The 24602-nt window shown below is 36.3% G+C and overlaps 1 protein-coding gene across 3 annotated transcripts; it reads left to right on the forward strand.

Annotated features, from left to right (window-relative positions):
• Window positions 1-427: 427 nt before the first annotated feature.
• LOC109097634 (EH domain-binding protein 1-like) lies at window positions 428-24334 on the forward strand. 3 transcript variants are annotated; one of them, XM_042765139.1, is made up of 25 exons: window positions 445-959; window positions 4773-4830; window positions 5199-5294; window positions 5526-5579; window positions 5808-5989; window positions 6714-6853; window positions 7312-7386; window positions 8427-8693; window positions 9405-9566; window positions 10846-11169; window positions 11597-11656; window positions 11786-11957; window positions 12466-13182; window positions 13629-14021; window positions 19531-19750; window positions 19864-20036; window positions 20602-20650; window positions 20751-21308; window positions 21393-21462; window positions 21556-21605; window positions 22485-22605; window positions 22702-22801; window positions 22880-22953; window positions 23247-23361; window positions 23455-24334. In XM_042765139.1, exons 1-25 carry the CDS (start codon window positions 856-858, stop codon window positions 23540-23542), a joined length of 4422 nt encoding a protein of 1473 aa, XP_042621073.1. In that variant the 5' UTR covers window positions 445-855; the 3' UTR covers window positions 23543-24334. The 3 variants fall into 3 exon arrangements, with proteins under 3 accessions (XP_042621075.1, XP_042621073.1, XP_042621074.1); XM_042765140.1 differs by having other exon boundaries at window positions 22494-22605; XM_042765141.1 differs by lacking the exons at window positions 19531-19750; window positions 19864-20036; window positions 20602-20650; ... (6 more) ...; window positions 23247-23361; window positions 23455-24334 and adding exons at window positions 14332-14757; window positions 14995-15354; window positions 15650-17395 and having other exon boundaries at window positions 428-959.
• The last annotated feature ends 268 nt before the right edge of the window (window positions 24335-24602 follow it).

Below are 24602 nucleotides of genomic sequence, written 5' to 3' on the forward strand. Positions count from 1 at the left end.
CACATGTTTAAAGTTCATGTTCATCAGATTATAATTTTAACCTTAATATAAATATAAATTTACATATAAGATAAATATGCTCATACCTTGGCATGATTTTCTTCTGGAGTCACATAGAGCAATTTTACACATTTTTATTGGGCATGTATCAAGTGCACAAATTAGATTTTTAAAATAGCGCCACCTATTGTTAAAAAATTATAAGAAACTATTGTAAGTAATTCCTCTATTGGGGAATAATTCACCTCATTGATAGTTGCTTTTTTCCTAGCAAAATATGATTTTGACATATTTATGCAATCCTCTTTTGACCCCTAGCTGACTGGATGTAACCCCTGACGCGTCATGTTAACAGTAGCTACCTTTAGTGCTGTACTGAATACAATACAGTGAGGGAGGTTGCGTACTGCTGCACCATAGGCGTGTTTGCATAGCCTACTCTTCCCACCTACTCTTGCACTTCTACATTTACTTTCATCAGTTCACTGTCAGACAGCTGCTTTTTAGAGACATCTCGTATCGCGTGAAGCTCCACGACATGAAGCGATAAAGTCCCCCTGGATTTTTTTTTACGCACAAATGTTGTTATTTGTTAGTTAAGGCAACTAATTCTCTCGCTCTGGCGTGTAACGTGATGCAGTAGTTTCCGTAAATGGTCTTTACACGATGGCGACAGTTCAGTGGTTCAGAGCCGCATGAGGTGCTGCTCGTGCTCCTCAGCAGGAACATTTCACTTCACGAGCCACTTGACAGCCATCTATTTGAGTAGTTTTTACTTTTTGTTCAGTGGCGGGACTGTAAAAATCTCATTTCCATGCGTCTGACTTTCGCGGATACTGCATTTTCTCCAGAAGAATGACTTCAGTGTGGAAAAGATTACAAAGAGTTGGCAAAAAGGCCACTAAATTTCAGTTCGTGGCTTCGTATCAGGAACTTGTTCTGGAATGTACAAAGAAATGGTAAGTTATGATTTCTTTTCCGTTATAGCGCGTGTGCTTCCTAAATACGCAGTGCTGAAGGGCGGCTCTTCTGACTGAAACAGCACCGTGCGCGCACTCACTGGATCTTCTTTTATTTTTGCTCTGTTGTGATAAATGATTGTGATAAGAACAATTAATACAGCAGTCGATTTTAGTAATGTATTTGAAATGTATTGGAGAACGTTGACAGTCACACCCCCCCACTTCCGCCTCCATCACTCGTGCTGTCAACACTGAAGATATTATGAATATCCATCATGCTCCCCTAAGCAGAAGAAAGTGCTGATGCTTCTTTTGAGTTTTATTTAGTTGACTATTATAAACTTTGTGTGTGTGTGTGTGTGTGTGTTGCCAGCATCTATATACTGTATTGTTTCAGTGTTTTAAACTGAGTTGTGTTGCTTTTCCTTTTCTGTTTTGGTGTTGTCATTGTCGGTTTTATTATAAAAAGTTTTAAAGGGAATTGATACAACACAATAAAACACAAAATAAATCTTTTAACAAAACAGTTTTTACAACACATTACAACTCAAATTATATCTTTTATGCAATATATTGCATTTATTTTCAGTTCTAGTTCTATTTCAAGTTCATATTTTCCATGTAACCAATGTTGAGAATTCAATAATTGAATTATTTTTGCTGTCTAAGTCCAGTGACTTGATCAAGAGACAGCTGTTGTCAGACAGGGAGTGTTTCTGTCCTCACATTCATCAGTGACACACGTCATGTATATCTGTCCTTATCTATGATCAAAGATAGCATGGTCAGTTTGATTGGATTTGAGAAAAATGTTTTTCAATCACAACAAGTACACAGCAAACACAAAAAGCTGTGTCTTTAAATAAGATCCATCAAATCACTTTATCATTACTAAACCATATACACGAGTGGAAATCTTGAGTGCATCGTGCACCAACATTACAGTTATGTAGTGACAGTTAAAGACAATATAAAGATGCCAAATACACTGTGCACAGTATACACACAATATACACAATAATATACATATTTCACAGTGCACAAGAGCACTTCCGTTTGAATCAGTTTTGTGTTTTATCATCTGGTGATATGGACTATTGTCAGTATTTTCTGAACAAGTCATAGCCTGACCAATGAAGCAACCCTCCGTTATGCAATAGCTTGTCATCTGCCTGAAGGAGAAAATGAAACACTCATTGTAATTTCTGCCTATTAGTGTAAAGCACTATCTGAGATTTATCTCCATTATACATAGCCTAAATCATTTTACTGGTGATGTAGATGATCTCTATGTAAGCGATTCTGAAGTCTATATATTATTTATATTTTATTATTTAATACTAATTCATATTTATCCTTTCGACATTGTTATTAGAAAGGAAGGTTGGCAGTTGTAATTGTTGTTATCACCTAATGAGCTATCAGCTGATGTGAGAGGTCAGATTCTTTTGCAACTCTGAAGAAAGAATGTCCTGTATCTTTTTCACAGCTTCACGGTTGCTTTTGCTGACCTAAACGTGTGTATTGTAGTCTGACTTTTTGAAAGCAATAGAGCAGTTAGAGTGTTTCTAAAGGAGAAAGGAATGAAAGAATATGCATTTCTATAAACACGTTTGATCTTGTGCAGTTCAAGACATGATTTACTGTATAGCTGTGATTTTTAAATACTGCTAGTGGGTCAAAGTCTGTTGAAGTTACGCCACAGCTGAGGAGGGTGTGAGCTGGAGATATTAGACAGCTGAAAGATGACACAGTGGTTGTGTTTCTGATGGGGTAGTATAACTTGAATGTGTGTGTGAGCATGTGTGTGTTTATCTGTGACATTTACTTTATGTGTCCAAGTGACATGAAAAAAGAAGGGCTGCATTTCAGAACGAAAATTACAAAAAAAGGACTCATTTTTGCAACCACGCTGTCAGCCCTGTTACTATTACGAGCTGTAACCTGAGTAAGAGCTGGGTCTTGCTTCTCTTTGTGTAGCGGTTCATGCTGCTACTGACACATCAGTGTGAAAATCACTATGACAATATACATCTGGGTCACGTTCGTTAAGAATCGTTTTGGTGTGTTTTAAGGGATACTATTTATTGTTCCCTGTTAAACCTGTTTGACCTTCTGTGGAATGAAAAAGTAGAATTTTTTCATATACTGGCCATGAGTTTCCATGTGATTCTAACGAACAGGGACTTCAAAAAGCAAGAAAAAGAACCATAGAAATATCATAAAAGTGGTTAGTGTGACTCATATGCTATATTTCAAATGTTCTGAAGCTACAGTATGAAGTAGATTTGTGTGATGAAACATAGATAGTTTAGTTTTTCATGGGTTAAAAACATCATGAGCAAATTCACCACTGTTCAAAAGTCGGTAAAATTTTATTTTTTATTATTTATTTTTTTAAACGAATACTTTGAATACATTGAATTGCCCAAAAGTGACACTAAAGACATTTATAATGTTACAAAAAATTTCTGTTTCAAATAAATGCTGTTCTTTTGGACTCCTGAATTAATTATCACCGTTTCCACAAAAATATTAAGCAGTTTTCAGCAATGTAAGTAAGAAATATTTCCTAAGCTTTGAATAAATTACATTTTAAAATATATTAAAATAGAAAAGTTATTTTAAATTGTAATATTTTGCAGTATTAATATTTTATAGTATTTTGATCAAATGCAGCTTTGTTGACCATAAAGAGACTTCTTTTTTTAAAAACTTTACCAACCCTAAACTTTTGAACGGTATCTATAATGGCAAAAATTGTTTTTTTGCTCCCTTCAGTGTTTTTGTATGCTTAATGACAGCTTTTATATCACAAAATATAAGCCGCCATTATTAAATGTGAACAGCCGTTTGTAAGCACAGTGAGACTTAGTGGTTTGGAGATCACAGGCTAACACCCTTTGTGCTGTGAGCCAAATTCAGCTTGGTCATGTGACCCTGCCGAGTTTCCTCCAATTCTTAATCCATCAAGCATGACACTGACTGAAAGCTCAGAGGTGTACAATGGGCTCACATCTGAACAATTCGCTATCAAAGGGCAAGTTTATTTAGGAAACAAAAGCATACAAGTACAGTGCAACCCTGGAAAAGGTGATTTTCATTTATTTGTTTTAAAGCTGCACATTGATTTGCATTTTTGCTGGCAATACCGGCAATCCAGAATAATGTTCTGGATATCAGATACAAGGCTTATCTAGGTCTACATGGTGCTGTGCCCTCAATAAAGAGACTTAAACAAGAGAGGAACTCTTTAAAAGCTTTGTTTCTTTAATGTTTTTGCATTTTTATTTGGTAGCATAGATAACAATGCAGGGCAGTAAAAGTAATAGATTCCACACGTTCCAGCAGTCAACAAATTACGACTTGGTTATTTGGCAAGACAGAAAGTTTCATGCCTCAATTGATTATATGTTTTTGTGTATTTGTTTGTGAACTAAAAGTTTCTCAGCTTTGGATTTATCTTGTATTCAAGGGCTTGCATCATGTGCTCTTGTTTTTGTGTGGGGTTTGAAACAGTTGGCAGCAATTATTGATTCCTTTCTGCCTTGGGATAACACTGGGAGACAAGATCACAAGATCTGTTACACTGCCTTTAGCTTTTTGTAGACACACACACCAGAAATGCCACAGTGGCTTTCTCAAGATCATATTGTATAGCCTTTATATTTAGCCTATATCTATATTTTAAGCACACATGGAAAGCATTAGAGTCATTGTAGAGGTCTTCATCAATAATAATTAAAGGACCAATCCTATTATTGAACTTGTAAACGCCCTCTCAGATCTCTTTTTTAAATGATTTTATAGGCAACCAGACAAACTGAGAGTGGTGTGGACACGGAGGAACAGACGCATTTGCTCAAAGGTACAGAAGTAAACAAGCTTTAATTGTGAATAAATATAGAAATAAAATATTTTAACTAATATTATTTTGTGTTAATTCATGTTTTTATTGACCCATGTTGAATTCAGTTTTAAAAAATTGTTACCGTTTTATGGACTGTATTTCTGGATTCAGATTATTTGCAAATGCTAGTGTAATTTAGTTTATGACTATGTCCGGGAATCCAGAATTTCAAGATGATTTTCTTCCCAAGTTTTCAGTCAGAACAGTGTACTGACATTTTAAATGATCATGTGTAACAATGTGTTATTTACAAGTTCTAACAATGATTACAACTGCTGTACAATGTGGATTATTATGACTGACATTATCTTTTATTTTCTCATCAGCTTCATGCCTGGCAGCCAGGCATCAAAAACCCCTACAGGGGAATGGTGGTATGGCCCGTACCTGAGAACGTGGACATTACCGTCACACTCTACAGGGTAGGACACCTATCACAGCTTATTATTAGCTATATATGTGTGTGTGTATATATATATATATATATATATATATATATATATATATATATATTATCTTGCATTAACTAATAATATATGCAACATATGGCTTGTTAAAGATAGTGATAGTATATATATTTATATAATTGATATAATTTGCTGAACTATAACTTTAAATGTGTTGTACTTTTTAAATATGGTTTTATTTGACAGGACCCACATGCGGATGAGTTTGAAGACAAAGAGTGGACATTTTTCATTGAGAATGTGAGTTTATTTAAATCAAGGGGAACTTTCTTTGAAGGTTTATCACAATTATTTTATATTAATATTTTATTATATATATATATATATATATATATATATATATATATATATATTTATATATATATTATGTAAAACAATTAAACAAAAAATGTCTTAAAAGAAAATAATAAAGATTGTTTATTTTCTAAGTTGAAAGAAACTGCATAACCCTTCTCTGATGCTCTACAGGAGACAGCGAAGGGCAGTCGGAAAGTTCTGGCGTCTGTGGACTTGAACATGAAGAAGTTTGCCAGTGCCACACACTCACAGACGGACCTGATGCTCAAAATGAAGCCTCTGTCGGTTAAGGTGGTGGAGGCCACACTGAAGCTCTCCTTATCCTGTGTGTTCCTCAAGGAGGGGAAAGCTACGTGAGTTCTCTCAGTTAATCTCATCCATATGGAGTTCTTGCTCACTTTTCATGTGGTGTTACATTATCTAGATTTAATCATTTGGGAATGTGACTACAGCAAGTCGTATTTTGTGACTGCACCAAAACTTGATTTCAGTTACAGATATTTGGAGTGCATTTTGAATCTAAAAAGAGAAGTGGCTGCCTGCCCGGTCAGGGGAATTGCTGTTCAACACTGGGGAGGGTTTCTTCCCTGACATGTGCAAGTCAAGAAGCGGAGCAGAATTTTCCAAAACAATACAGTGAACTCTCAAATCACAGCCTGAGCATCTGAAGTAATGCCTTTTGAGCTTTGAGCATCATTGAAGAGATGCTACATTAGGATAAAATAATGAAAGAGAATTTTGTGTCTAATTTCCATTAGAACATCTATCAAATAACCTGTTCCCGAGCCTCTAAAAACTATACATTAATTGATATCATTAAAATAAACAGTCCATAGTGATTGATATAATAACACATCCAGAAATAGACTTGGAGGCTTAGATAGAGATAGAGGCTTAAAGTAGTCTCAATCTGCTAGACATAAAAATGGACAGCAAATCACAGTCTGGAAAGCTCTTAAATGGCTGATTGACTTTATGTATTTTCTGGGAATTGAGACACATACTGTACACACACAGTAAGGTTTTCACAGGAAGGTGTTGCACCTGTACCTCTTTACAAATTATTTTCTTCTGTAGGGATGAGGACATGCAGAGTCTCGCCAGTCTGATGAGTGTAAAGCCAACGGACATTGGGAACCTAGATGACTTTAATGAGAGTGACGAAGAAGAGGATAAAAGATCTAGTACTGGTGTTAATCTCAGTACTGCAGCTCCAGGTATTAAAAACAAAACAAAACAATGAACACATGTTATTCACCTGAAAATCTAGGATTCAACATCTAATTTATACTTGGAAATAAGCAAAGTTTTAGGATTCTGAAAAATCCAAAACATTATTATGTAAAATGAAGAATAATTATTTTAGATTCTGCGCTATTATCATGCTGATCATTGGTAATGAATACTTGAAGTGTTAAAAAGTGTAAAGCATTAGACAAAAGTTAAATATTGTAGATGCATTTTCAGCAGTGGTCTCAGGCTTTATAAGCTCACTGTTTAGATAAAACACTTTCAAAATCATGTCATGTATTTCTTGTCTTACATCTTTATTCCTCTGTCCACTTACACAGGACTTGTATTAATAATTAATGATGCATGTTTATTTTACTTACTATAGTAACACTTACTTCCTCACAAGCTAGAGCTTCCCCTTTTCATTTTATTTCACTGTCAGCACCCCACCTTCCTCTTCGACCAGCACACTCCCAAGAAAAGAGACCTGCATCTCTTAAGAGTCCTTCAGCAATAGGTAACAGCAACCTTTACATGTGTGCTTTGAATATTCCTTCTTAACAGTCTTTTCATTTATATCATGTCACCAATCATTTTGATATCTTTTTCTCTTGAAATTGAACTTATAAGTTATTATGAAGCCACATCCAACTAATTATTTCCATTAAATGAAATATTACTAAAATGTTTCATGAATTTTCACTGATATGGTTTTCTTGCATATGATTATCACAATCATTCTTTGTCCTGCATCACTTTGGCTTGCATTTTTTCATGAATATCATTAAACCTTTTAATTATAATTTAAAGGCAGTAGCTCACCCTTCCAAAAAAAATATGTCACAACCCACTGTTTAGTTTAGTTTTTGTCCTGGAACACAAATGCAACTCATGCAACTTTTCTTAACAAAAATACATAGTTGACATCGGGATGAAAAAAGTTAATTTCAGACAACAATTCAGTTATGATTCTTAACCTCATTATTGAGATGTACTGTGAAATTGTGTCACGATTCAATTTAATTTGATTATTTTAGAATTATGCATATTTATTTGCAAAAATATTGCACAAATTACATAAATATAACTGGAAAGACAATTTGCATTACTTCAATATTGACAAAATAATACATCAGGATTTACATTCACAAAACTAAAGTTTGAATAAGTAATTAAGGTCAGTAAAATTTCTTTTTTTTTTTCATAGAAATTAATAATTTAATTCAATAAGGAAGCATTCATTCCTATTCGTCAAAGAATCTTGAACAAATGTATCACAGTTTCCAAAATATTAAACCGTTACAGCGCAACAGTTTCCTACGTTCTCCTTTAGTGTTACACAGAAAAATAACAGCATAGATGTTTGGAATGACATGAGGGTGAGAAAATAATGATAGAATATTCTTTTTTTGGGTGAATTAATCCTTTAAATGTCTTTTATTAAGTTACATCATCCTTCATTATAAATTCCTGAACTTTCTCTCTCTCTTACCTTTTGCCTCATCCCTTTCCTTCAACCCTGATCATTCACTTTCTTTTTCACTCTTTTAACCTCAGTCATTGGTAAAGAGAGACCTACTGGTTGTGTCCTCTCACGCCCAGTGTCTGGCAGTGTTCATAACCCTGACCTGACATCACATCCACCTTTACCCACCCGGCCCAGTCCAACCCCTCGCACCATGCCCTCACCCGCCCGCTCCAGACCACCACGTCCACCACCCATTGCCCAGCCACAGGCCCCATCTGACTCCCACACAGAGCAAAATACTTCTGGTTCGCCCCCTCCAGCATTACCCAAAATCTTCCAGCCGTCCCCCGGCTCAGGTACCACAGATAGCTGGAAGTCATCAAGTCTTTGTTAGTACCATTGGTATCTAGTTGGCATTCCTACTTGACTACAACTATTTATATGAACAGTTATGCTGCTTCTATGGAGGGTTTTTTTTTTTTTTTGAAAGAAATTAATCCTTTTATTCAGCAAGGATGTATTCAGTTGATCAAAGTGATAGTAAAGACATTTATAATGTTGCAAAATATTTATATTCAAATAAATGCAAATAATGCATTTATTGGCGCTAGTCTGTAATTTTATATGTATTTTTCTCTCACCACCCAGAAAATTGACTGAATGACCTAATGTTTTTTGACAAACACCAGGGTCATGTGGTATAACTTCATTTCCTTCTGAGTCTTCACCTCTGAGTTTACATGGAGGAATTAACCAAAATGTTTTTTTGAAATTCTCTTTGATCATTAGAAGTGCTGTAGGGCTGCTACTGTATGTGGGTGTGTGGCATTAAAGAAATTTTTTCAGGAAAATGAGAACTGAAAATCACTATGGCCACATACACATTGCAAAGTTTTAAGAGTTACAACCACATTTAAACCGAACAAAGAACAGCAGCGGTCATATTTAGCTGCAGTGTGAATTCACTGCCATCATGGATGTGTTTTATCAAAGAACCTCCATACAAACACAGCCTGGACTTCTAGGATAGTTTCTCTGTCTGTTTTTCCCTCTGTGATTGTGTCCAGCTCCTGTGTCCTTTCAAAGAAGACTGTCGGGCTCCGAGGCCCCTCTGGAGGGTCCCACGACCTCCGACTATCCTCTGCTCAAACTCCCTCGGGCTTCTCCTTCTTCTCCTTCTGATCCCTTCCTCTCTCACTCTCCTTCTTCTCCCACTATGCTCCTGAAAGGTACAGACTCATGATTCCTAAACATTCAAAGATTACATGCAATTCAGACTCAAAGTATGCTAACTGTAGTTCCCATAGCATATGTTAGCCTGATTTGACTCTTTAAGACTGCTTTTGGAGAAGTCAGATTCATTTTCTCCTATCCACTGCCTCTCTTGTTCTCACTTTTCCCGCATCTCTGACTAATCTTCTTCTTTCATGTGGTCTGCGTCCTTTTTGTGTCATCACACTTCTGTCTTAGATTCTTTCGGAGCACCTCACACCAATGTTTTTAAGCCCAAGATTGTCCCCGGTGCTCTCCCTCTATCCCCCAATCCTGTCCCCCTCCTCAAGCCCAAAACTTCTTCCCTCTCTCTCTCTGACACGTTTAAACATCCGTCTGCTGGCACCATGCCAGGTATTGAGAAATCCTTCAGACTGCACATAAACAGCAGAAGTAGCAATACTAAAGTACAGTTAACAAATGCACTTAAGATATTAATAAAATATCTTGAACATAATTTGTTAAAATTTAAATTACATTTTAAATATAATATTACTAAAGTAAATTTTATATATTTAATCCTGCTTTCTAAAGACTTGTCAGAAATCATAAAAATTACAATTAATTTATAAACAGCATTATTTTTTTAACAGTAAGAAAAAAAATCTGCATGTTTTTTTTAAATCAAGAATTTTAAATAACATTTAAAAATTTGCCTTAGTGCAATAACAATATAAAAGACAATTATTTTTAAAACAATCATTTAATTTTGTCTTTTTTTTTATTTTGTCTGGTTAAAATCATGTTATATCATATACTAATAGTTTTCTCAAATACAGCTGCCTTTATATTTTAAGAAGGGTCCCTTGCGAGAGGATCATTATATTCGGTTGTCTTTGAAAATGTTGGAAAGCTCCTGCTCTGATGTTTATCATGAGCCTCTTTACTTAATCAAGTATTGTCTGTTACTTTATCTCAAATTCTAATATATATATATATATATATATATATATATATATATATACGTATATATATATATATATATATATATATATATATATATATATATATATATATATATATATATATATATATATATATATGAGCCTCTTTACTTAATCAAGTATTGTCTGTTACTTTATCTCAAATTCTAAATATATATATATATATATATATATATATATATATATATATATATATATATATATATATATATATATATATATATATATATATATATATATATATATATATATATATATATATATATATATATATTCCATCTTTTCCTCACAGTATCCACACAGCTAAATGAACAGATGATGGCGGTTTCTACATCTCCCTTCTTCAGTGTTCCTCTAAATGAATCTGTGACCCCTGTTCCTTTGCTGAGCAGACCAGATCTTGAAGCTCTGTGTGAAACATCTTGCACTTCTAGTGAACTCCCCAAGTCACCTCTACCTCCCTCTGTCCCCGTCTCTTACCCCATTAGCAAACCCCTACCTGCCTCTTTTAACCCAGCAGCTGTCTCTTCCTCTACCCCTTCTCTTGCACTGTCAACCACTGATGCCCACACAGCTGCTCCCTGCTGTCCATCTCAATCTTCTTCTGCTCGCTCAGGTACTAAACTGCCTATTGCTTGCTTTAAAAGACACATTAATTAGAACTTATGTGATTGGTGATAGGTCTAACAGTTATGGTGAACTAGGAGACTTATTTTACCATTAAATCACATCGGTGATTAATAGGTTTTGTCATAACTAATTGCGACCACCACAAGCGACTAGATATATTTTGTTGTTTGCTTTAATTTATGTTGGTCATGTCATGCTGGATAGTCCCACTCACAGGGAACTCTCACTGGTCCAAAATCTCGCTCCAGAGACTTTATTTGCATAAAACTCTATGATGGCCTCGGTCACTCATGTAATTTCAAATCAGCAATTGTCTTTGAAAATGAATTTAAGAATCAAAACCAAATAAAACTCATTATACGTTAATAAAATAATTTAAAATTGTTCTTTATTGTATGTTCACTGTTTTCCAGAGATACCCAGGGAGCTCAACACACTTACAGAGGAGGATCAAACAAATCCATTTCTACAAGGTGAATAAGTATTCTTTATTTGTGTCATTAAATGAGCTGAAAATGATTGAAAATAAAATAGATAAAGGCTGTTTAGCTTTTACTTATTTTAATAATTGTTCTGATTCAGTTTGCCGTTATGTTCAACAGATTTACTTGCTGAAGAAACGAAGAACTCAGAGCTCAAATCAGACCAGTGTAGCTCATCTCGGACTATATGCAGCATTAGCATTGCTAATAAACAATCTCCTTCCTCCCTCCATCAACCTGAAACCATCAGCACTGAAAGAAAAGAGCTCAAACCTGCCATGGCTGTAAAAAGGTGAGCACTTAAACATTTTTTTTTTGTTGTTCTGGCATCAAGTATAATTCACTAACCTCAATCTTAACTATATAATTAAATAAAAAAATGTATTATCACCTTTGCAGACCCAGTCTGATTTGCAGAGATGTATTCAGAATTTAGTACTTTGTGTGTTTCTGTATGAAAGTGTGTTAGGCTTCATATGGACACAAATTCAAATAGAATCCTTTTAATGAGAAAGTTTCTTAATAACAGTAGAGAAATGCATGACCTTGTGATAAGTCTATTTTAAACAGAGCATGACATTTGCCTACATCAGCTCTCATGTTTAAACTCTCTGTTGCTTTCTCTCACTACTCCTGCGTCTGTCTCATTTGTCCTGTTTTCTCACCACTAACATCGCTGTGGCACAAACAAAATGCTCTCTCTAAGGAAAAATTGCATCTAATCTTACCAAATACCATCATGCTTTTGCCTCTTACCCCATTTTTTGCCAACTTTGACTCCAAGTATCTTTGTCCCCCAGTCTTGGGCCTGTTGGCAAGTCATCATTGGACACTTTTGGAGTACAGCCTGTGGAAGCTTCAAGATCTGAGGAACTGGACATTAGAACTGTCCCTCCACACCCATTCTCAGCTCCAGCAACAACACCTCCCTCATCAGTGGTTTCCACTCACATGGAGAAAAATCTAGTTTTTATAGCAGAGAAACCACCATTGGCTGAGGAAGAACCAGATTTTAAAGTGGCCGATTTCGATCAAATTATCATAGCCTCTCAACCCATTAAAGATGTTACTGTTGGCAAACGCCCTGAGAAAGAACCACTCAAAATTGACATTGAACAGCCAGTGCAGTCCAGTCTGGTTCAAACCTTTTCAATAACCGATAGTGACTTAATAAAGCAACCAGAAAACACAAAAATTGAATCAGCAGGGGAAGTTTCTCCAAAAGAGGAACCGAATGTGCAGAATGCAAAGGGTGCTCTGCTTTGTGGTGACCTCAACAAGTCAGACGAAGACAAGATAATAGAGAAATTTGCCTCAGCTGTGGTAATCCCTACAGAACACAATATCCCCAACATTTTATCCAGCTCATCACTTCTAAAGCAAGAACCTACAGATATTCCCAGGGAAAAAAGTCAAGTGTGGGTGGAAGAAGTCCTTGCATCTAAGTCCGACAGTAGTTTGAGAGAGAAGCAGTCCCATAAGGATAATCTGGACAAGGGTTTAACAATTGTGGAAAGGTGAGTTAGCTGCTGACATGGTATTATTACTCTACCAGACTGTGGCAATCTGGAACTGTCCTCTTTTGGGTCACTTCCCGTTTCAATAAACTCTGGCTTCTATAATGTCTGTCTTCTAATGATGTTCATTTGAATACTTAGGCACATAAAACTCTCATTGGCGTCATGCATAGTTTTAGATAACACGCTTTAAGAGATAACACATTTTAAATATACTAACTGACCTCAGTATGAATAGATGAATAGAGGTTATATCTTCTTCCCCAACCATATATCTTCTTCAGTTACACTTCAACACTGTATAATTACATCATCGACATCATTCTCCAGAAAAAAATGTAGATGAACTTCCTAAAGTTTTAACTAAATACTAATTTATCTATATTTCTCTATCTGTAATAATATTTTTTTCTGTCTCATTCTTCTCTTCCCTGTTATTCTCTCAGTCAAAATGAAATGGCCTTAACTCCACCTGTTAGCCCCAAAGGAGCTTCCCCTGATATATCAGATCTGCCCAAAGAGTTTCCTTTCATTCATCCCCAGTCCCTGGAGCCCAAAGTCCTTAAATGCATCTCAGAACAAACTCCAACAGTCAGTCATACAACAAAACCAGAGCTGATTGTGAAGGAGTCAGAAAACACAGTGTTAACACAGAAGAGTGTGGAGGTCCATTCACTTGCCCAAGCAGAAGTGCTTATATGGAGTTCTCTGGAAGAGAAAGTAAAAAATCAGGACGATGAAGCAAGGGATGAGGAAATAAATAAGCACAAAATACCTGACAAGATGCCAAAAGACGAAAATAAAGCTGAAATATCCTCAAAAAAATCTTTAGAAGCAGGGTAAGAAACAGTTGGTCTCAAATATTCAGCCATGGCCGAGTGCTTGCATGCTTGAGTTGTGTTACACATCTCATACAATTAATTGTTAAAATGGTCTCTTGAGGGTTTTGTACACTGTCATGTGACAATAAGAGAGTGAGTTTCAACAAGTCATAATTGATTTGAATATAAACTTGTGCTAACACTGGCTTCATATTTATACCAGTGTTATAGCAGGCAAATATACAGTATGTGGATAAAGATTCATTAACGCATGTTTGATCAAAACAAGGTAAGTAAATTGTGACAAACCCTATTCCTTACCTCACAGCGAAGAAAAAGCCGTTATCCAAGTCAAGGATGCTAAGAATCTCAGTTTAAATAAACCAGATTCCCAACAGCCAATACCCTCCATTGTCCTTAAACCACATCCAGCTCAGACTATTAAGGAGAAGAAAATAGAAGCTGTTAAAGTCAGTATACCCATCCATATGAACCCTCTACTTCCTGTGATCTCCCCTGCTATTGCTGTAACAAAAGAGGACAAAAGAACTTCAGTGCATCTGGAGGAAATTTGCCCTCTAATGCCCAACATGTCTCTGGATACAGAGTCTGATGGAAATGGTTTAAGGAAAAAGGTCACATTTGAGGAAGACAGTGTGTTATGGGCTGCGGTCGAAGAGAAAACAAAAGAAAAAAGTGAAGATGTTGTTAGCATGAGCAAGTTGATTCCAGAAAAAGAGGTCCTGGATAGGGGGTAAGTGCATGAGGTTTGTTAACTTCACTGCATGGTGTTTTGTGTGGACTTCAGACTATCTGAACTTGCATGGGTTTTGACCAGTGTGTCCATGTTTCATTCTGCCTGAGTTTCTAATGTGTCTCTATTAGAACTTAAAGTAAACATCTGTTTACTTGCTGGGAGTTGAGATGCTAGTGAGAGAACATTGATCTTCAAAGAATGTTCTTGTCACTTACACTTTTTGGTCCATGGCAGCCAAAGTGGACAAGAAACATCAGAAACCAAGCTTAAGGAGCAAAAGGATTCCTTTACCCACCACAAACTAGATAAAAATGCTAACCAGAGGGAAGATAATAAAGAGAAGACCACTAAAGAGGAAGATTCAGATGAAAAGATGCCGCAAACTGGCAGTAATACTATTTGGGCAACTCAAGCTGGACCTAAAGAAGATCTGAAGACTGTTGGTGTCTGTTCAGGAACTGGACTTGGTCTTGAGCTTGATGTAGGAACAGACAGAAACGTGGCCACTTGCATACAGGAACATGACTCAGTTTCTGACCAGAAAGAAGTATCTGTAGGCTTCATACAGGGGATTTTCGGTGTTCTGTATAAAGGGTAAGTGTGGGACGATTCTGAGACGTGCACAGAGTTCCTCTTGTCACGGCATCTGCATGGCTACAATTTCGTTTTCCTGAAGCACTGAAAGGTTGTTATTAGGTGTGATTGTGCATTTGCAAGGAGGCTTTTGCATCCACACGTATGGTGTCCTGTAGTGATGAGAAGCTTAGCTTAAGGAAGAGCTTGCCTGTTTGATACTGGCTGGTGATTCAAAAAGCGCCATTTTGCGAATGGAAAGAATTTGTTTTGTCATGGTGTAATGTAATCATATTTAAATGTCCTCATCCTTTAGTTATGAGACCATGACATCAATACTACAGCAGCCAAGCACAACAGAAACCGATGTTAAAGATGACAAGATTTTGGATGATCAAGATGGATCTGTGGTCGAAATTCTCCCTCCCGAGGTCTTCTCTGACACCAAAATTGAGCATCCAACCGACGATGAGCCCCAGAAATCAATAATCCAGGATTTCTTACCTTCTGGCGAGTTACAGATAGATATTCAGACCTCCGAGCCTGTGGCCATGAGCTTGGTGGAGTGTTTGAAACTGGCTGCCAGAGAAACTCAAAGCGGATCTATGAACTTCAAGACCCAGGATAAAGGAAGCCCTTCTAAACAAAAAACAGCAATTGAGCAAACCCAAATACTGACACCAATAGGAAATGACAAATACATGAAGGTGGAATTGATGTCTGAGAGCGTGATATCAAATGAAAAAAAGAATGAAGAGCCATGCTTACCTCTGGAGGAAGAAGAAGACATAACTGCTAAGAAAGATGTGCAAAACCTCAGCTATGTTGAAACAGATCATCTGGTGACTGAGGTAGACTTTGAGAAAATAAAAATACATGAAAGCCCAAAAAGAAATGGACATGAAGAATTTCTGCCTGGCAAGATAACAGCAGCAGATTTAAGGCCAATGGCGGAGTCGGAGGGTTCACAGGAGGAGCTGGAATTTGAACTAGGTCAGGAAGACTTAGGAACAGTGTGGTCTGCTGAGCTATATATGGATGGAGGGTAAGTGCAAGGGACATCACCTCTGCCTGCACTGCTTCTCATTTTTATGACCCTCTTTACACAGACAGCATGATTTTGTCAGTGTTCTGTCTGGCTGACATTCAAACATTCTAGTTGTTTCTTTACGTTATTCATGTGTGTCTGAGACGAGGGCTGGTGGAGTCTGCATTTGGCATCAAGCGGTGCATTTAAAGTCTCCTGTGTCCTGTGGCCGACAAGTCTTCTAAGTGATGGGTTGGGATACACTACTATTCAAAAATTTGGGGTCAAGTAAGGCAATTTTTTAAAGTAATTAGTATGTTTATTCAGCAAGGCTGCATTAAATTGATCAAAAGAAAGGGTTGAGGTAGTTATGATGTTTCAAATGATTTCTGTATCAAATTAATGCTGTTCTATTTCTGTTCATCAAAAATCCTGAAAATATTAAGCAGCACAACTGTTTTCAACACTGATAATAATAAGAAATGTTTCTTGATTGCCAACTTAGCATATGTGATTAATTTTGAAGGGTTATGTGACTGAAGACTAGAGTAATGGCTGCTGAAAATTCAGCTTTGCCTTTACACTAATAAATTACATTAAAATATATTTGAAAAGAAAATAATTATTTTAAATTATAATAATTGTAATAATTTTTGATCAAATAAATGCAGCCTTGATGACCTCTTATTAAAAATTTTTGAAAAATCTTACCAAACCCATTTATTTGAGATGTAGTGTATATATTATGAGCATGAAACATATTGTGTTGGTTCCTGTTGTATTGATTCTGGGCTCTCTGTGGTTTTTCAAAAAGGACTAAACAGCAGCTTGTTTGTCACTGCTGCTGCAAGCTTGCAAAAGTTGTTAGCAGAAAACATTACACATTGACAGTGGGCTAACGCTGCTGTAGCCCCCTGCTGGAACTGATTGTGCTATTTTCACTTAATTGCATTTTTACTGAAAAACCTTTGCATGCTATAATAACCAAATTGGTAAGGTGCAGCATTTTGATCTCATGTTCTGGTGTTCCATTTCTCACAGACCAGAGGAATCCTCAAAACCGCCAATAGTTATCACAGCCATACAAACACTAAAATCGCCTCTGACTGCCTTTCCACCAGAATCTGGGCCTATATTAAAAGACACTACACCAACGGAAACTATTTCCCAACCTGCTAGCAAAGTTGTCCCTCTGTGTCAAGACGAGAGTATGCAGTCACCACCCCCAGTGCCTTTACAGGAAGTCAGCCCTGATGCCATCAATCAAAATAGTAGCTCTGCAGCTGCTAAAAGGCATGTGGTTCTACAATGCGATGAACAAGGAACCACAGCAGCTGAAAAAACTATAGAGACATCAGAAGAAAATACAGAAGATACAAGTGAAAATAACTCAAAACAAACAAATGAAAACAATACCAAAAACACTAAAAAGTAACAAAACAAAAAAAATCACTTCAAAAGATGAAATGGAAAAAGAGAGCAACCCAGTCATCACCAAGGCGTCAGAAATTATAATTGTTGCAGCCACAGAAAGACCGAAAGACATAAACGTTGATGAGAACGTTGTTTCCGGGAAGGACATTTCTCCAGGCAGCTCAGTGGTCTCATGGCCATTTCCTTCTCCTAAACTCGAAAGACACCATGAGCCCTCAAAAAGTACAGAAAGCTCCAGTCTAAAGGATGACGACCTCTTGGAGGAGAGCTTTCTGTTAGCAAAGATTCGTCAAATGGCAGAAGAAGAGAAAGCACAGCCGTCAGCTTCTGCTCCATGCACTAAGAAATGTTTGATCCCCTGCAAGTCTGATTTTGAACTTCCTCCAACTCCTCCCATGCAACTAAAGTCCAGCATGAAACTGCCCATGGATGAAATACGACCGAATTTAGATCAGACGGAGATTACAAAAACACTCAGACCTCCACCGTCAGTGATTTCCCCAGAGCAGATAGATGAGAAGATTGACATCAGTCAGTCTCAGACTCCCTCTGTGCCACCGGAGAGCTTTAAATTAGATGATAGCAACATAGAAGCCAATGCTAGAAATGCTGTTTTAAATGATAATGTCCATTTAAACAAGCAAGAACAAAACATCCAGCTGGAACGTATGGCAGCTGAAAGGGAGTGCCAAGATACACCAGCTGTTAAGCCCACAAACCAGACAGAGAACACAGAAACAGAAGCTGAAACTAAGAAGAAGGAAGAACCAGAATTAAGTATTGATAGATGTGAAGAGGCTCAAATAGAGCAAGATAAACCACCATCTCCAGTGCCTGATGAATTGTAAGTTTGAGTGGCTTGTAAAGACTAAAATTCAGTTGTATTTTGCAATATTATATTGTTTGACTTTAAGTCTGGAACGACATCTACAGCTCTAAAGGTTGATGGCTAAAAATGTACACCTCTGTTCATTATTTACCCTTCCGTTCAAACGTTTGGGGTTGGTAAGATTTTTGAAAGAAGTCAAACCAAAGCTGAATTAATTTGATCAAAAATGTTATATAAACAGTTATATATTGAAACACTATTACAATTTAAAATAAATGTTTTCTATTTTAATATATTTTAATAAGTAATTTATTAATGTGAAGGCAAAGCAGCCAATTTTAGCAGCCAGTACTCCAGTCTGTCTAATATGCTGATTTGGTGCTCAAGAAACATTTCTTATTGTCAGTGCTAAAAACAGATGTGCTGCTTAATATTTTTGTGGAAGTTTTTTTTCAGGATTCTTTGATAAACAGAAAGTTCAAAAGAACAGCATTTATTTGAAAAATTATGTGTAAGATTGAGAATGTATTTACTGTCAGTTTTGATCAATCTAATGCATCCTAATGGTAATTCAAAATATTTTTTTCTTTAAAAATATATATCTTGCATATCTATATGTATATGTAACATCTTACTACATCTTCTGAACAGTAGTGTAATAATACTGTGTATATTAATATTTGCAAGTTTTTTTTATTAACCTCAAAACCCCACAAAATGTTCTAAGCATTGCAGAAAGGGAAACTCTAGCAGAACAAATTCATTTTCATTTTAACACTGAATTCCAAATTTAATTTCAAAACTATATGAAACAAAAACAATGACGAGGAAGTGTGTTTTTATAATAACATGGCAAAATTTGTAAGTCATGTCAGTGTGTCTAAAACATTTCCTGTCCTTTTGATAGGTCTAATCATCCTGAAGAAAAGGATTCCTCTGTTGTGTCCCGAGAGGCTAAAGGGAGCGAGACGCCATCTAGGAGCCCAGGCAGCATGCAGGTTAACGGCCAGACCACTGCAGACGCATCCCATGTGATTGTGCCTCCAATGCGCAGTAAAAAGAAAATAATTCCACCACCAATGGACCTTGCAATAGTAAAAACATGTTCAGCAGTGTCGGCATGTGATGTAAGGGGCATTTGTTGTTAATGTAAAGTACCTGTTGAAATGTAGACTGTTTATCGCTTTGTCTAAACACTGTTTAACGCTCTTTTTATGTTTTTCCATTTTTTACTATACAGTTTGCCAGTCCACTGCCCAGTCCTGGTTTGGTGACCTCCAGTCAATCCTTGCTGAAGTGGTGTCAAGATATCACTAGAAACTATAAGGGAGTAAAAATCACAAACTTCAGCACCTCTTGGCGTAACGGCCTGGCGTTCTGTGCCATCTTACATCACTTCCACCCTGAGATAATGTGAGTTTCTGATTTATTCATTCCCAGCTCAATGCAAACTCATTCTTTCTTAGCATGAATCAATTTATGTGCACCAACATAAAAAAAATATATTTGCTTCAAGTACAAACAAATTAGCAATGCAAAATGTATCTGTACCATATAGTTTAATGACTAATATTTAAGTTTACAGAAATTTGTTGATATTAGATATTTAATTGTGCATGGTTATTTGCTTTTTTTGTTTGTTTAATTTACCTTTGCCATCACTAACCTTAAATATTGGGGGGGGGGGTATTTTAATTATACTGTTAAATATAATCTTTAGCAAAAATGTAAAAATAAATAAATAAAATTAAAATGAAAAAAAAAAAATCATTGTTTATAATATAATGTTTTGATGCCTTAATAAACTTAAAATAATTGATTCCAGTATTCTGGAATTTAGAATTTAGAATTTCAATATTGGCCATTTATAGCTTATTGTTCATAATATGACTATAATTAATTAATTAATTATAAAAAAAAACTTTTTAATAACTTTTTATGTTTGTTATTGTGTATTGACTTAGTTGTTCTTTTCCAGTGACTTTGATGCATTGGAGCCTCACAACATAAAGCAAAACAACAAAGCTGTAAGTTTGGTTTAAGCAGATGTTCCACGTAAATATTTTTTTTTTAACCATAAACTAAACCTCATCATTTGTGCTACCCATTGTTTTGCTTCTCTTTTAGGCTTTTGATGGTTTTGCATCACTGGGAATCTCTCGTTTGCTGGAGCCCTCGGACATGGTGCTTCTCTCTGTGCCAGATCGTTTGATTGTCATGACGTACTTGTGCCAAATCCGTGCACACTTCACTGGGCAGGAGCTGAGTGTGTTACAGATAGAGCAGAACAACAGTCAGTCCAGCTATGCAGTAGCCAGGCCAAACCAAGGGCCGGATGTACAAGCAGCAGCCAAATTCTGTGCAGAGAGGCTCCAGGCTGGAGCTCTGTCAGGAGACAGTAACAGCAAGGACTCACTGGGAGAGGAGGGAAGTGACGCTGTGGGTAAGCCAAACGGAGGTCTAGTTCCTCCACCTCGGACTAAACGTGCAGGAAAGGTGGAAGAGAAGGGCAGTAAGGAGACAGAGGGAGGCGCGCAGACTCCTGTGGCCCCACCACGATCAAACTCAACTACTTCCAGATCAGGATTCGGGCACATTCGAGATGCAGATCTGGTGAAGAAACGGCGGTCGCTACTAAAGAGTGAATCCATGGATGAGACTGATTCAAAGGAGCAGCCAAAGGAGGTAAAATACATCAAATTCTCCCTTTCCTCGCAGTTATGTTTTAATATTTGATCTAATAATCTTTTCTCTACTAACCTTTTACAGTCAGATAAAGATGAACTAACAGCTGAAGGAACTAATGGCTCAACAGCTGCCAGAGAAAGTGCTGAAACTGGTAACCTAATATCTAAAAAATGATTGAATTTGGAAAGATTTGGTATTTTACACTCTGATTTACACTTTTTTGTCATGTAATGTTTGTTTGCAGAACCTCAGGAAGCAAACCAAGATGTTAAATCAGCAGAGAATGAGACAATGGTCAGTATGCGCTCAGTATTTGAGACAGTTTACAGTAATCGTCATAATTCTCTAATTCTGGGGCCAGATTCACAAAACATTCTTAAGAATAAAACTGCTATTTTTTCCCTTGTTTTCTAACTTAAGAATAAGGTTATGAATATTTTATTGCCAAAAACATTTCTTAACATTTCATAGAAATAGTTCTTACCTTTTTTCTTTAGATTGTTCTAAAGATAAAACATATTAAATTGATTTCCTGAAAAGAATGTTCTGAAAATTCATTGTAAATTACTTTCTAAAGTTAGGATAACCTCAAACTTGTCTTAAATCCCCAAAGATAAGATGTTTAAATTTATTTATTGGGTGATTAAACAGTACTATGTTATTATGAATATAATGATTGCATTACTCTTCAAGCAGTGCAAAAAGACAAGTTTGACAAAAAGGTGTTTGTCAGGAAGTCATTAAGCTGTAGACCTGGCATACAGTCAGATAACACCAAAGCCATTTTCCTCTTAAGTAAAAAAAAAGAAAATATAGCGGAAAAGGGTACGAAAATATCTGGCAAGAATTTTTCAAGAATTTCAGAAACATTCATACAAACTACTTCATTCTTAAGAAGAATTTGGAGAATCCAGACCATGACTCACAAGCTCTTACCATCCCATGTTTAATTTCCTTGTTTTATAAAGCTTTTAGTTTAATCAAGCCTGTCCTTTCCTCTCCATTATCTTTGTACATCATTGTCTGTTTCTGTCTTATCAATGTTGGTCTTTTATTCTCTCTATCACCTCTCTTTCTCTCAATCTCCATTCCTTTCCACCATCTTTTCCTCTCTCTGTCTGTATTGCTCTTGTCTGGTTTTATGTATGTCTCCCTGTGGTACTTCCTGGCCAGTGTCTGCAGGACACCAATCAATATGTGTTGAGTGAACTTCAGGCCCTGGAAACCGAACAGAAGCACATAGACAGCAGAGCTGCAGTCGTGGAGAAAAGCCTACGAAAGCTCATGGAGACAGGTAAGAAAAACACTCATATATAGAGAAAGAGAGAATGAAGTTGATTTCAAGTTAACTCTTGAAATGCAGCATGATATACCACATTATCTGCTTAAGGAAGTGATAAAGATGAAGAAGAGAAGCTGATTCAGGAATGGTTCACTCTGGTCAACAAGAAGAATGCTCTGATCAGGAGACAGGACCATCTGGAGCTGCTGTATGTACTGATATGTAAGACACAGTCAGTGTGCACTGTCAGCCACATCAATAAATATTCATGATGTTACACTTGCAGACAAGAAGAGCAGGATTTAGAAAGAAGATTTGAGCTGCTAACCCGAGAGCTCAGAGCCATGATGGCTATTGAAGGTAAGCCATTTAACTTTAAGAGTTACTGGGAAAAAAGATATTCATTTAATTAATACCAATGTTCATTTTGAATTCCGCTGTTATTTATTGAGTATTTTACACAATATTTACTGAACATTATTAAAAAACACAAAGCAAAACAAAATGGAAGAAGGAACATCTGCTTTGCTTATATATTAGTCTATGAATGCTTTACATTTTTACCTACCTATTTCCTCTGTGGCTGCAGCTGTAATAGTCAGTATTTCAACACTGTACCATCATATCACTAATATCCATATTTCATCCATCAGACTGGCAGAAAACTCAGGCCCAGCAGCACAGAGAACAGCTTCTGCTACAGGAACTGGTGTCACTGGTCAACAAGCGGGACGAGCTGGTCAGAGACATGGATGCAAAAGAGAGAGGGTCAGTCCAGTCAGTGTTTTGTTGCACTGGAATGGTGAATTGTAGAAAGTAGACTTTACATACACATACACTGAATGTATTTTGTATGTGCAGGGCTTTGGAGGAGGATGAGAGACTGGAGAGAGGCCTGGAGGCAAGACGGAGAAAACAGAGCAATAAGGAAAAGTGTGTTCTTCAATGAAGAAACTTGAATTCTTATGAAAACTGTGGCTCACTGCACCGGAGACGATCTAAATGACTTGGACTACATTAGTGTGCCTTCTTTTAACTTTCAGAGACATTTGGCTCAAACGTGAAGCCCTTCCTCAAAACATCTTAAAGATTTCAATTACATCTCAGTGGGATATAAAATTTGTCCAGTTATTCCCTCAGAATTTGCATAACGTTGTGAAGGTTTTCCGAGGTTGCACCGGTTAAGAGTTTGGTATTTTAAGCAATTATTACTTTAAATCTGAAAATCTGAAAGAAGGCCAAACCGCCTTCACACACCTGCATGGTTGCAGACAGTTGAACTAAACACAAGAAATAAGAAGAAAAAGGAAAAAATTCTGCACACTATTGTAGGTTGCTGTTTTTACATTATTTATTTAAGTGTGTTGTTTCCTGCTATGCCAAAATGTCTCTGTTGGGCTGTTGTCTTGTGTTAGCTGCAAATTATATTCTCTGATGTTTTATCAGACAATATATGTCTCCAAATGAATGTATTCATAAAGTTATTTTGCATTGCAGTGCCTTTAGAGGTTTAATACCTTTTGAAAAGGGGCTTTTTATATAAAATGAACCCATTCTGTATCGTTGTGCTTTAAACCTTGAAAGCTAACTCAAAAAGAAAAACATTTAAGGGTTGTTTTATAGATATACAAAAAGTATTTTGTCTGTTTGTACTCTTTTTGATAATTAAATGTGTAATTCATTCCTATTTTAATATTTAGGGTGTCTTATTCAATAAAGTTTGATGCTGTTTGAATTTTAATGTTTTTTCTTTCTGCCTAAAACATGGGAGGAGAGTAAACACACACACACATAGCTTATAATGTAAATTTAAAAATATGCATATATATTATTTATTTATTTCACATTTTATATCTCGAGGCCTGATATAAGGCCACACAGACACACGTTTGCTCCATGTAAATATCAGCTGATCTACAAAATCAACATTTTATTCACAAAGCACAAGCAAACTGTACATTACAGTTTACTTTACATGTGTTCTGAATTCTGGCAATGTACGCACACAA

Source organism: Cyprinus carpio, chromosome A10 (assembly GCF_018340385.1).
Source record: "Cyprinus carpio isolate SPL01 chromosome A10, ASM1834038v1, whole genome shotgun sequence".
Lineage (NCBI taxonomy): Eukaryota > Metazoa > Chordata > Actinopteri > Cypriniformes > Cyprinidae > Cyprinus > Cyprinus carpio.